Source organism: Bicyclus anynana, chromosome 15, assembly GCF_947172395.1.
Source record: "Bicyclus anynana chromosome 15, ilBicAnyn1.1, whole genome shotgun sequence".
NCBI lineage: Eukaryota > Metazoa > Arthropoda > Insecta > Lepidoptera > Nymphalidae > Bicyclus > Bicyclus anynana.
The window spans coordinates 10,871,622-10,884,686 of NC_069097.1; the positions used below are offsets into that span (position 1 = coordinate 10,871,622).

The 13,065-nt window shown below is 34.9% G+C and overlaps 1 protein-coding gene across 1 annotated transcript in view; it reads right to left on the reverse strand.

The window, feature by feature from the left end:
* Positions 1-1,394: 1,394 nt before the first annotated feature.
* Positions 1,395-13,065, reverse strand: part of LOC112043181 (prolactin-releasing peptide receptor-like) — a 97,592-nt gene continuing 85,921 nt past the window's right edge. The window contains exons 2-3 of the mRNA XM_052885894.1: positions 9,424-10,863; positions 1,395-4,593 (exon numbers count right to left, since the gene is read on the reverse strand). Coding sequence (XP_052741854.1) covers positions 9,426-10,808 — 1,383 coding nt within the window. The 5' untranslated portion in view covers positions 10,809-10,863 and the 3' untranslated portion in view covers positions 1,395-4,593; positions 9,424-9,425. The remainder of the gene's footprint in view (positions 4,594-9,423; positions 10,864-13,065) is intronic.

The window sequence follows — 13,065 nt, forward strand, 5'->3', positions numbered from 1 at the left end:
ATCATCACTTTTACACTATTAGGTGAGATTGTAGTCAAGGACTAAAAAAAAAATTTCTAAAGTGAAAAACTCAGACCAATTATAGAAGGACCTGTATCGCACTCATAGTCACGAACAAAATAGTCTGTCATTTTCTGAGGAAAATGAGCTTAGATTTTGTATATATCTTATACTAAACTAAAAGATTTTGCCCGTTTTTTACACCATTCAATTACACAAAAAGGTAATTACGGAGCTCTTTAACCGACGATCAATTTTTATGGCTATTACAACTATTTAACATCGATACTATAGAGACAGTTTTTATAATCGCATTAGATCGTTGATCATATACTTTGACAGAAAAGTAACGTCTAGCGAGGCAGGTCCTATACAATAAATGGTCTGAGGTGAAAAAAGACTCGTTAGCTTTAGTGTTTTAAATGTTCTGTGGTACGACTACGACTTCTCTGGTGCAGTTGGTAGTGCTGTGGGTCTGGGTTCAATTACAAGTTCGGTAAGTTTATGATTTAAGATTTTATAAATTAGCTCCAAGTCTGGTCTGGTGGTAAGCATCAGCCCTGGTTAGTTACGACCTTACCAGCAGAAAAGTACCACCAAGTGATTTACCATTTCGTTTCGATGCCGTATCAAAACCGTCTAGAAGTGTGGGTAGAATAAAGTTAAACCTCTTCCAAATTAGCCCGCTTCTATCTTTGCATCGTAACTTAACATGAGATTGCTGTCAAAGGCTAACTTGTAATTGAATAAAAAAAGATACTTCTTTCTTGATCCATATATTATGAATTCTAATATAGATGTACTGGGTTTGACTCCTAGGTCGGGCTGTGAAAAAATCAAATGGAAAGTTGGAGGTGCCTACGATAGCATATTAAGCCATCGGTCCTGTTCATTGTCATTAACATAATTGATAGTGGTCGTTACACAATTTGAGAGCAAAAATGTGGAATGACCTTCTAGCTTCCGTTTTTTATCAACATCATCATATCAGCCGATAGATTTCCATAGGACATAGGCCTCTTAAAGGTACTTCCAAACATCACGAGCCGCCTGCATCTAACGAATCCCTGCGACTCGCTTGATATCGTCAGTCCATCTGGTAGGGGAGTGACCAACATTCCAGCACCTTACGACCCCAGACCCTTATGTCCCCAATTGCCATCCATCTGTTTTTACCGATCTTCAATATGGGTACCTTCAAGTGAGGAGTGTATAGGCACCTTCTAGGCAATCGCGTTCTACCCATAGGCTTTATTATCGCTTAACTTCTGGCGTGATTGCAGCTAAATTCTAAAAAGCCCTTCTAGTTCTTTGTTATTTCAAGATAGGGATGCAAATGTATGTGGTCAATACATTTACAGTAACGATTAAGAAAATAAAAATACATAATAAAACAATGCCTTTATTCTTTATATTGATAACAAATACTTCTACCAAGTATTTCTACAGTTCATATTCTACGTACATCGAAATTAGAGACTTTTCATTTTTATTTCCAATAAGAGAACAATACATATACTTTTATGTACATTAAAATACGTAATGTATGCTTATAGCTAATGATTTTTATGTACAATCAAAACGTCTTAAGAATACAGTATTACGTGAAATATTTTTGTTTCTTAAATAAACACTTAATTTCAAACTTCGAATTATAATGAAAGGAAAAATGAAGCCTTATTTTACAGCAATTGTGAATTTTAGAAGCAATTACAACAAAAAATCTACAGAAGGCAATGACTAGATAATCTATAAGTATCTATGACCAACATAGCCAGAACATAATATCACAATATACCACTTTGAAACAAAGTTGGGCTACTTTTGTATCCAGTACCTAATCACACTGCAGTCTGAGTAAAATACATTTAATTCATCAGTATAAAATTGATTCATGCTTCATTTCATTTTACCAATGGCGATGCTATGGATGGTTAACTGCGCTGTATTCAGAAGTCATATACGATACAGCAAGACGCAGTGACAAAACTGAAAGGCATAAACAAAGTAACCAAGCTCTGTCCAATTATCAAATACATAATAGGGGATATTTTTTTTACAATGACGTAATGTTTTCCTTTATTTAACAGTAGTATGGTTTAATGTTAACAATTGATGCACGTGGACAGACAGTCTATAATATTGTCAATATTTTGGACTTTAGGATTCTTCTTCTTTGTCGCTGCGCTCTTGACAGAGCGGTCGTGGTCTTTAGGACGTGTTGGAGGCAGATGTTATACGCCTCACGAGCATTCGCTACTTCTCCCTTTGTGTAGTGAGTCGCGTGCATTCATGCAAGGGACCGCCTACAGCAGATTTAATCTGGTCGGTCCATTTAGGATAAGATTGACTAAAATCAACGACGTAAATAGTATAGACTTCGCATGGCATGTACGTTTCATAAAAATGGCACACGAAAGTTCTTCCCAATGCTGATTTGCGAGGAACAGTTCAACAGTTGCTTTTTGACATTCAGAAAGATAGGTTGTGTCACAGCCAACGATGCCGTACAAAATAATATCGTTTTCTAAAATCACACCACGTTGTAAGTTGTACCTGAGTTTAATTTCCGTAAAGGACAACTTTACCTTATATTTTTTAACCATTATGTTTTAAATATAATTATTGATTGTATGTTGGACACGTTAAGACTATATTATCAACTCCCATGGGGCACTGAAGAAGTATGGTTTATCAATTTTTATGGTTTCTATTAATGCTATAGTAATAATAGTAATATTATACACGACGAAGTTTGAAATTGGGCTCAAAGTTTATTCAAGAAACACAATGTCCTTACTCTAAGTTAAACTTTGTTTTAAACAACATCTTAAATACTAGTTAAGTTAAAATTAAATAGTCCTTAAACAATAGGCCTCTTGGATACCTACTTGCGTTTTAACTACATACCTATGGTAATTTATTTTATTTATTTTAATAAATGAATATTTAATTAATATCTAATTAATATTATATACACATAAAACATTTTTAACTTTTAATCGATTTTTTGTTATAATACATCACACCAAGCAAAGCAAATAATTAAATATCTAATTTATTTAATTTTTATTAAAAGTTATTTACACATTTTTAGTCTTTCTTTCATTTAAGAAATCTTTAATATAGTTTAATATCTCGTTGAATATAACGAAATAAGCAAAATAATGAACAATTAAATTACTCCAAGACAATGAATTAACAAAGGTAATTAAAACAATTTTTTAATTACTAACAGTAAACATTCGATGATTCACTTTGTGCTAAGCAATATTTTAATTGGTAGCAGCAAATCTTTTTCAATTTAAAATTTTCATGTTATTATTGGAATTAGTAAAAATATAAATGTACCTACTTTAATTATGTTTATAGATACTTTAATAATCGTAATGCAGGAAACAGACAGAAGTGTCGTCATAGCAGAATCATGGTTGATCTTATAGCATTAATTAAATTATGTAAAGGAAGTGTTAAAAAACTGAACTGAGTGTAGTTAAAATTTCTGGCGTCAATGACGTCTGAAAACCACAATGATCATGGGTCCATCTTTCAAAGAAAAATCTCCTGATTGAAACTATCTTTGGCACGTTTGAGCACTCTACAAAAACGTGGCGCATATGCGAAAATGCGTTATAAGGTCGTAACTCATTAGAGCCAACCGGGACCAGACTCACACCGCCTCGCCTCGAGTGGTTAGTATTCTTCGTATGGATTTATATGGGTATGCGCTCACTACATCGACTCCGTACCATCACCAGATCGCCTCGCTCGCGAGATGTCCACGCGCGGACTGTGAGTGGACCACTCGATGATAGCTCGCTGTTGGCAGCTACTACTCGCGGTTAACTACTCGGAAATTCGTTGACCACGCGAGGTTCACTGGTGACAACCCGGCGTCCACCCGTGGTCCACCTGTCGACTACAAGTGGACGCCTAGCGACGAGGTGGTGCGGATCGAGTCCCGGGTGTTCATGAATGCCACAACTTTTCTTTATATCTATTATCCACAGAACAGCAAGACGTCGCGAACGGTGGCATGCATATATTGTTGCCGTCCAGGCACGAAACGTACGAAACGATTTGCGTCCACATTTCAAATAGGCACAGCAAATATTTGGAATGCCCTTCCGGCGTTTGTTTCCTGACACTTATACTTTAAACACCTTCAAAGCAAGAATGAATAGGCATCTTCTTAAGCGCGCTCCAACTTTGCTTTCCATTAGGCTTAATTGTAGTCAAGCGCAAGCCTATATTGCATAAAAAAAATATACAGTTTATACTTTGGTTGGTCATTTTGATCAGAGTTCATTCAAAATTACATGAGTTATTGTATAGTAATTTGTTAAGTTTTAGAAGTTGTGTTATAGTCAAGCGTTCAAAGCGATCGCTGCTATTTTTGCATCACTGTGACGCATTCCGTCAGTTTACAGCTTACAGTCACAAAGGGTTTAATCAAAAACATCTGCTCGAGTAATTTTCGTAATTAAGCTGTGAAAGTAGAACGTTGGTACTCGTTATGAGTGTAAATTTTGCGCTTTATATACCAATTTGTGGTGCTCTGTTTGTTATTGTCTCGGAACGTGATGGTAATGTCTGGAACAAAAGAGTTAAGATTAATCTTAAACACGTACGTGAATATACATATTTATATTTGGGAAAATATTTCATTTTTAGTAGGTTTTTTATGAGAGAGCTTAGAACATCATTTTATGACGGCTGAAAGTTTGGCAGCCAAATTCAAATTAATTTACTGTGGTAATGTACAGATATTAAATTACAGCAATATCATCATTAGCAACCCATTTTCTGCTCACTGTTGAGCACAAGTCTCCTCTCAGAATGAGTCAAGCCAATAGTCCTCCACGCTGGTCTAATGCAAAATCAGATTCATTTATTGCCAGTAGGTACGTGGTAATGTACATATATTAAATTACAGCATCATCATCATTAGTAACCTATTTTCGGCTCACTGTTGAGCAGGAGACTCCTCTCAGAATAAGAGGGGTTAGGCCAATAGTCCACGGTGGCCCTATGTGGATTGGCAGACTTCACACACGTAGAGAATTAAGAAAATTCTCTGCTATATAGGTTTCCTCGCGATGTTTTTCATTCACCGTTTGAGAAACGTGATATTTATTTTATTTAAATGCACATAACTATTAAGTTGAAGGTGCATGCCCCGGATCTGATTCGAATTTGCTGAAAAAATAATCTTTACTAAAAAGTAAAACAGAACCAAAAGTAAAAATCACTAAGATGGCGAACTAAGTAAGAATGGTAATTTGGAAAACGTTAATGATGTTTTTTTCTATGGAATTAACAAAATAAGACCCAATTGAATGCAAATTAGGCACGTAACAACCTAATAACTTATTGTTTAGCCGATAATCGTATGCCAATAAATGTAAATCTGCTAGCACCCAATTTAGTTAGCAAGTCCTCAAGGTATATTGCTATCAACAACATCGAGTCAAAATGGCTTAGGGGAGTTCCCTAACTTGTAGGTATTTGTGTAAGCTTGAATATTAATGGCATTAAGTTCGACATCATAGCAATTATGTTAGTTTTAACAGGGCGCGAAGAGTTTGAAGAGCTTACTTGCATTAGATAAATTTGAAAAAATAAAAATACTGTACTAGTTAAATAAGTTTTAAAATAAAAGACATGTAAATATTTTGCAATATTAATAACTATACCTCAATATTATTAAGAGGTAAGTTTGTGGTATTTTAGTGGTAATCCCTGGATCTATATACTTACTTAACCGATTTTTTTACTCCGAAAATATTCATTTTAGAACACATGTTCCTTGGACATTTTTAATTAATTTTCCCTAAAGAATATAACCCTAGAGTTATTTGGAAATACTCCCGAGAACCCTGTATAGTCTATGACACTCACAAATAACGTGGCTTTCTAATGGTGGAAAAAATTTCAGTATCATTCTCACATTTTTCGAAACCTAAAGTTGCCAGGAAAAAATAACTATATAGCGATAAGGCATATTGTAATACATAATATACATTTTGTATACTGCCTTCTTCCTTGTATTATATTGTTTGTTTTATGTTGTGGTCTACAAATCCTACTAATATTATAAACGCGAAAGTTTGTATGGATGTTTGTTACTCTTTAACACCGCTACTACTGAAGCGATTTGGCTGAAATTTGGAATGAAAATAGATGTTACTCTGGATTAACACTTTTTATCGCGAAAAAATCCATGGTTTCCCGAGATTTGAGAAAACTGATGATTTTGATAATATGAATGTTTGTTACTCTTTCACGCCTCGACTACTGAACCGAATTAGCTGAAATTTGGTATTGATATATATTATAGCGTAGATTAACACATAGGCTACTTTTTATCCCGGAAAAATCCATGGTTCCCGAGGGATATGTGAAAAATTAAATTCCAAGTGAACGAAGTCGCGGGCGTCCGCTAGTGCAGAATTTAAATAAATATCGGTTTAGTAGATTTAGAGATTCCTACAACCCTAAAAACTTTACCTCTTTTTAATATTATTAAGTATATATATGCTAGATAGTTAACCAAAGAGGAGAGGACCTCAAACATTCATAGTTAAGCCTGTAGTATTCAGTTCAGCCAAGTTTCCAATTACGCTTCCAACAGATCAGTTTGTCTTTCTAAATTAAAGTTCATTTACATAGAGCTTAAAGTTTCAGTAAATCGAGAACAATATCTACATTACGAGTATATTATGTACCTATTTTCTATACGACGATTATTATACACTACATAAAGAACATATAAAAGAGCCGTGATAGCCCAGTGGATATGATCTCTGCCTCCGATTTCGGAGGGTGTGGGTTCGAATCCGGTCCGGGGCATGCACCTCCAACTTTTCAGTTGTGTGCATTTTAAGAAATTGAATATCACGTGTCTCAATCGGTGAAGGAAAACATCGTGAGGAAACCTGCATACCAGAGAATTTCTTAATTCTCTGCGTGTGTGAAGTCTGCCAATCCGCGTTGGGCCAGCGTGGTGGACTATTGGCCTAACCCCTCTCATTCTGAGAGGAGACTTGAGCTCAGCAGTGAGCCGTATATGGGTTGATAACGACGAAAGAACATATCAAGCGTATAATACTTATTAGCTGGTATTGTATTGTATAATAGATGACGCCGCGCGGTTTTACCCGCGTATTTTCCGTTCCCGTAAGGATACGGAGATAATATATAGCCTATAGCCTTCGTCGATATATGGGCTATCTAACCCTGAAAGAATTTTTTAAATCAGACCAGTAGTTCGTGAGATTAGCGCGTTCAACCAAAGAAACAAACTCTTTAGCTTATAATATTAGTATAGATTTTAGTACTTAATATAGATTCACGTCTCATCCGACGCCTCGAATTTTACATACATCGTTAGTCAGAAGTAACAGACGAAGTATCATTTTTTTAATTGTTTACAAGTCCAATAGTTCCTGAGATTAGCGCGTTAAACCAAACAAACAAACTCTTTAGCTTTATAATATTAGTATAGTATAATTCACGTCTTATCCGACGCCTCAAATTTTACATACATCGTTAGTCAGAAGTACCAGACGAAGTATAATTTTTTTTTATTCTTTACAAGTTAGCCCTTGACTAAAATCTCAGAAGCTCCAAAAGTACCTACTGTGTAAAGGTATTCTCATAGAGGTCATATTTTTTAGACTGTCTACTGACACAAACTGATTGAGAAAGATCTTTAATATTAAAGTGAACGAACTCGGACGAACGAACGGAATTATGGTACCTCAATCAATAATCATAGTCAAAGTCCATCAAGATTAGGCTTTCGTTATAAATTAGTGAGGTGTACAGGCGCATTGGCGTATGAAACTGAAGGAAAAACCTACTCATAACATATGTTTGTAAATAGTTGATGCAACGGGTGTGTCATCGAGACCCGCTTACCAAACGGGTCTCGATGTCACACGCTGTATCACTCTAAATAATTCACTAATGCGTTTCTGCTGTGCTAACGTTCCTGTTGAACACACGAATGCGACTGTTCTGTAACTCCCATCCCAATCCATTTTCCTGAAATAGAATAACTATGGCCGTGATGGCCCAGTGGATTATGACCTCTGCCTCTGATTCCGGAGGGTCTAGGTGCGAATCCGGTCCGGGGCATGCACCTCCAACTTTTCAGTTGTGTTCTGTGTTCTCTAACGGCGAAAGAAAAAAAAATCGAAACCTACATACCAGTGAATTTTCTTAATTCTCTGCGTGTGTGAAGTCTGCCGTATTGGGCTATCGTGATGGGCTATTAGCCTAACCCTTCTCATTCTGAGAGGAGACTCGAGTTCAGCAGTGAGCCGAATATGGATTGATAATGATGTACGAAAGGAAAACTTACAAGACCCATTCTAATACATGCATTTCAGGTAATAAGCACAACCTAACCAGGAACTTTGAAACTTATCGACTTTAACGCCTCAAAATCTATTCACGAGTAGTTCAGAATTCCGGGTATTCAATAGAATTTGTGCTAGCTTTAGTACCGAGACAAGAGCTTATTAAGCGCTTAAATATATTCCAACTCAAATAGCAGTTCAATAAACTTTACGTAAACTTGTATATTTCAAATTTAAATAGAAGTTATTAACCGACTTCAAAAAGGAGGAGTTAGCTCTATACAGTTTGATTTTATTTACATTATCGTTGTTGTAAAATAAGTAAATGCTACTAATATTATAAACGCGAAAGTTTGTATGGATGTTTGTTACTCTTTAACGCCGCTACTACTGAAGCGATTTGGCTGAAATTTGGAATGGAAATAGATTTTACTCTGGATTAACACATAGGCTACTTTTTAACCTGTAAAAGTCCGTGGTTTCCCGAGATTTGCGAAAACTGATGATTTTGATAATATGAATGTTTGTTACTATTTCACGCCTCGACTACTGAACCGAATTAGCTGAAATTTGGTATTGAGATCTATTATAACCTGGATTAACACATAGGCTGCTTTTATCCCGGAAAAATCCACGGTTCCCGAGGGATTTAATGAAAAACTAAATTCCACGCGGACGAAGTCGCGGGCGTCTGCTACTGTTATAATATAACATTAAGTTATTTAACTTACAAATAATCAATGAGCACTCACTGATGGTTTTGTGAAATATAGCGTATGTTAAATGTTAAATATAAGAATAATATCGGTGTAGTGCCTCAGTCTTTATTTTAAAAGATTATTATCAAACGTATTTTTATAGTTTTTATGGTTTCGAATTCATGGAATTAGTCTAATATGACGGGTGGTTTAGTTTATATTTTTGTAAAGTACTATAAATAAGGTAACTTTTAGCTATCTATATCTTGGTTTAAGGTACTTTTATTAAACTGAGACAAGTGTTTTCAATATAGGTCGGTGTTGGTTTTGAATGAGCTTTTTTAAATAGCTATACTTACTTCTATACTGAAGGCTTAATTTCTTTGATATCGCTGATCTGTGATTCTTCGTCTATTAATTGTAAGTTCATATTTTCACCCTTTGTGTGATACGTCGCTGATATCGTTTTCTCTTCGAGCAAAATATTTTCAATTTCAACCCCACTGTCTTTCTTGTCATTCATTTCTAGCATTCGTTGTTTTATTGAGGGCCCTCTATTAAAGGAAGATGCTAACAAAGTTTCTTGTATAGTGTCATTGCCATTGCATATTTTATCAGCCTTATGTGTTGGCATTCGTCCTGAATGATAACTGTTCCTCACTCCTCCGGAGGTTTCGAAAAATGGTAGCACTTGTTTGAATTCTTTCCTAAAATTCTCATTCAGCCATGCGTACAGAAATGGATTGTAACAAGTCGATGCCATCGCCATAGAATGGGCGAGGAAAAAGGAAACGTAATAATAATTCCACTCAGTCATTTGTGCGTAGAAGTCGTTAAATATATTTATTAGATTCAAAGGCAGCCACGATATACCAAATATGGCTACCATTGATATAAGCATTCTATTAGTTCTTTTTTTCCTGTCCCTATCTGCTTCTTCTTTTCTAGTGTTTTTAGCACCTGGCTTCGACCGAGCGCGGTCGTTCAATCTTATACTAACACATGTATAACAAATTGCTATTACTAAAAATGGTATAAGAAATTGTAAAACAGTAGTGAAGACTCCAAATATTTTCCTCGACTTGTCTGACGGCCAACTCTCCTCGCAATAAGTTCTATTATTAGTTATCTGGATCCCCATGAATAAGCCATAGGGACAGGTCACTACTAAGGAAAACACCCATATGAAAATTACTATAAACACACATGTGTTGAGTTTCATTCTAGGATGAAAAGGGTATATGATGACGAAGAATCTGTCTATAGCTATTGATGTCAGCGTGAGGGTTGATATGTAAACACTCGTTCCTTGCGCATAGGGCATGAGGTGACAAAGGAGTCTCCCGAACACCCATCTTCCAAGAAATGTGTACATTGGTGTTAATGGTACAGCGAAGACGCATAGCAGTATATCCGATAAAGCCAAGTTTGTTATAAAAAGGTTTGTGACAGTTTGCATCGCCCGATTCCGGAAGACCACATAGCAGACCAATACGTTGCCAAACACTCCAAGGACGAAAATTATTGAGTAGAGAATACAGAAAGCCACTTGTACGATCTTCACGTCGATGATGTCAGTTGTCCTGTTTAATTTGGGTTCTTCTAGTAATTCTACAGTTTCTCCAGTCAATGTTTTGGTAAAGATCAAAACTCCTCCTACAAAGGATGAGCCGTTTAGATTCATAGTAGGAACATGTTTGCCAGTGCTCAAGAAGTCATCGTAAAAATCATCGTAGGACACCATCTTAGCTGTGCGTCTGGTGTTTCAAGTTTCGTTTCAAAATCACTCGCCAGTCCATCTGTAACAAAGAGAAACCTTTAGAGATTGGGATATCTTTAGACATAGGATATCAAGGTAGGAATGGGTACAATTTGGAATTCTATTACGGAAACAAAGTGTTATTGCTGACGCTACATCCACAGAATTCATAATGGAGGTAATCACGTAAATTGAATGGTACGCAAGAACTGTAGGCTCTCCATTAATATGCGACACCATTAATTTACTTTTTACGAGTCCAAATGTTTTCGTGTTGCCATTAAAAAGGGTGGTCACTGTTCAAGTTAGAAGCTTTAAGCTAATTCAATATATTTTTGTAATAATCAATGATGTCAATGTAATATTTATTTGAATTTTATTTAAATTCATTAAATCTATTTAGATTTCTTTAAATGTATTTAAATTAATATTTCTCTAAATTTATCTCATATTAAGAAAAATCGTTTGAAGTCATTAATTTAATTTAATAAAAGTCAAAATTTTTCATTCATTTTTACTTTTTTGTTTAAATTTGCAAATTTCTGAGTCAAAAAATATTTTTTTATTATAAAACATGGCTCAAACTCACGTGATACAATGTCAGAGAATGCCCGAATAGTTTCGAACCCATACGGGGCTCCTAGTCATAAGCTGGTTCTAAAAATATCGTTGCAGTAACAGCACTACAATATTTTTCAATTTATCCATAATATAATAATTATTAAAGTGCTAATTTAATCTACGAAACCCTACACTCCGCGTGACCGCACACACTTGGTCGGTTTTTTTTAATTATTTAACGCTATCTCTTAACAAAAGTCTATAAAATCACCTGCTAGTGAAAATGTACCGTTTTATGTCGATAATAAATTGCTTGAACCAATAAAATGCTTGTCAGACTTACAACCTTCCCCAATAGACTTATAGCCGGGCGTTTTTATTTCATCCTAGTATTTATAAATGATTACAAATGTTATTGAGATAATTACGAATTCAAATGAAAGAGATATTGTAAAGTAGGTGTTTAGTAAAAATTTTAAAATAAATGTTTAAACTGACTCAAATCATTTATTTATTTTCTTAACATAAACGTACCCACGAAACTAATACGCGAACATTATAATAACACTAGCTGATGCCGTGCGGTTTCACTCGCGTGGTTCCCGTTCCCGCAGGGATACGGAGATAATATTATTAAATTATATAGCCTTCCTCGATAAATGTGCTATCTAAAACTGAAAGAATTTTTCAAATCGGACCAGTAGTTTCTGAGATTAGCGCGTTCAACCAAACAAACAAACTTTCAGCTTTTTAATATTAGTATAGATTATAATATATGGTCTACCTACCGTACTTAGCCGGTGATGTATTACCTAATTTGAGTATGTATTCATTGATATACATCAATGTAATTTACTTTAAGTGGTAACTTGAAAGTTTTTTTTAAAGATAAATTAATGAATACGTACAATTCCAAATGTACACATTTTCTTGATTTACGAGCATACTTGTCAGAGAACGATTTTTCAAGTCAGTCGGGATTTCTTTTTTACCTGCCTCGCTTGGTTTTGAAACTTTTTACTTGAAGATTTTTCGTCCGAGATTTTTACAGGCATGTATTCATGCCCTAGTAATACCTAAAAAATAATTCGTCTATTATTTATTAGTTGTTACATTTTTTGTTCCGTTTCTTTGATAAGGTTTCACGCTGGCTGTCTTTAGTTTTAGAACTAAATTTGCGTGGATACAACTACCTAGCCAGCTATTTCTGAAGAAACGATTTCTTTTGTTTGAACTATAAAGCCCTGTTACTACACTTTGAAGAATCGAACAAAAGTAAATTAGTCGAAGAGTATTTTATTTTTTTATTTTATAGATTTATTTGTAATCAACAGCGTAACAGTAGGTACATAATTATTAGATTACATAAGCTTAAAACTAAGGCCACAAAGATTACAGAATATACATATTATACAAAGCTACAATACAATTTCGGGTACCTATATTAACATTAAAAGATAAAAGTGTTCTAAAAAATCTTAAAAAAAATTTGTAAGTGTGTGTGTAAGTTTGCGTGTTTGTGTGTGTGTGTGTGTGTGTGTGTGTGTAAGTGTAAATTATAAAGTTCTGTGTGACTTAATCACTTCTTTTTTAAGTTGTGTTTTAGATAGGTAAAATAAATCTAAATTGTAATAAACTTTATTATATGTTCGGGCCAGACGTAATACTATAGAATTTTGCG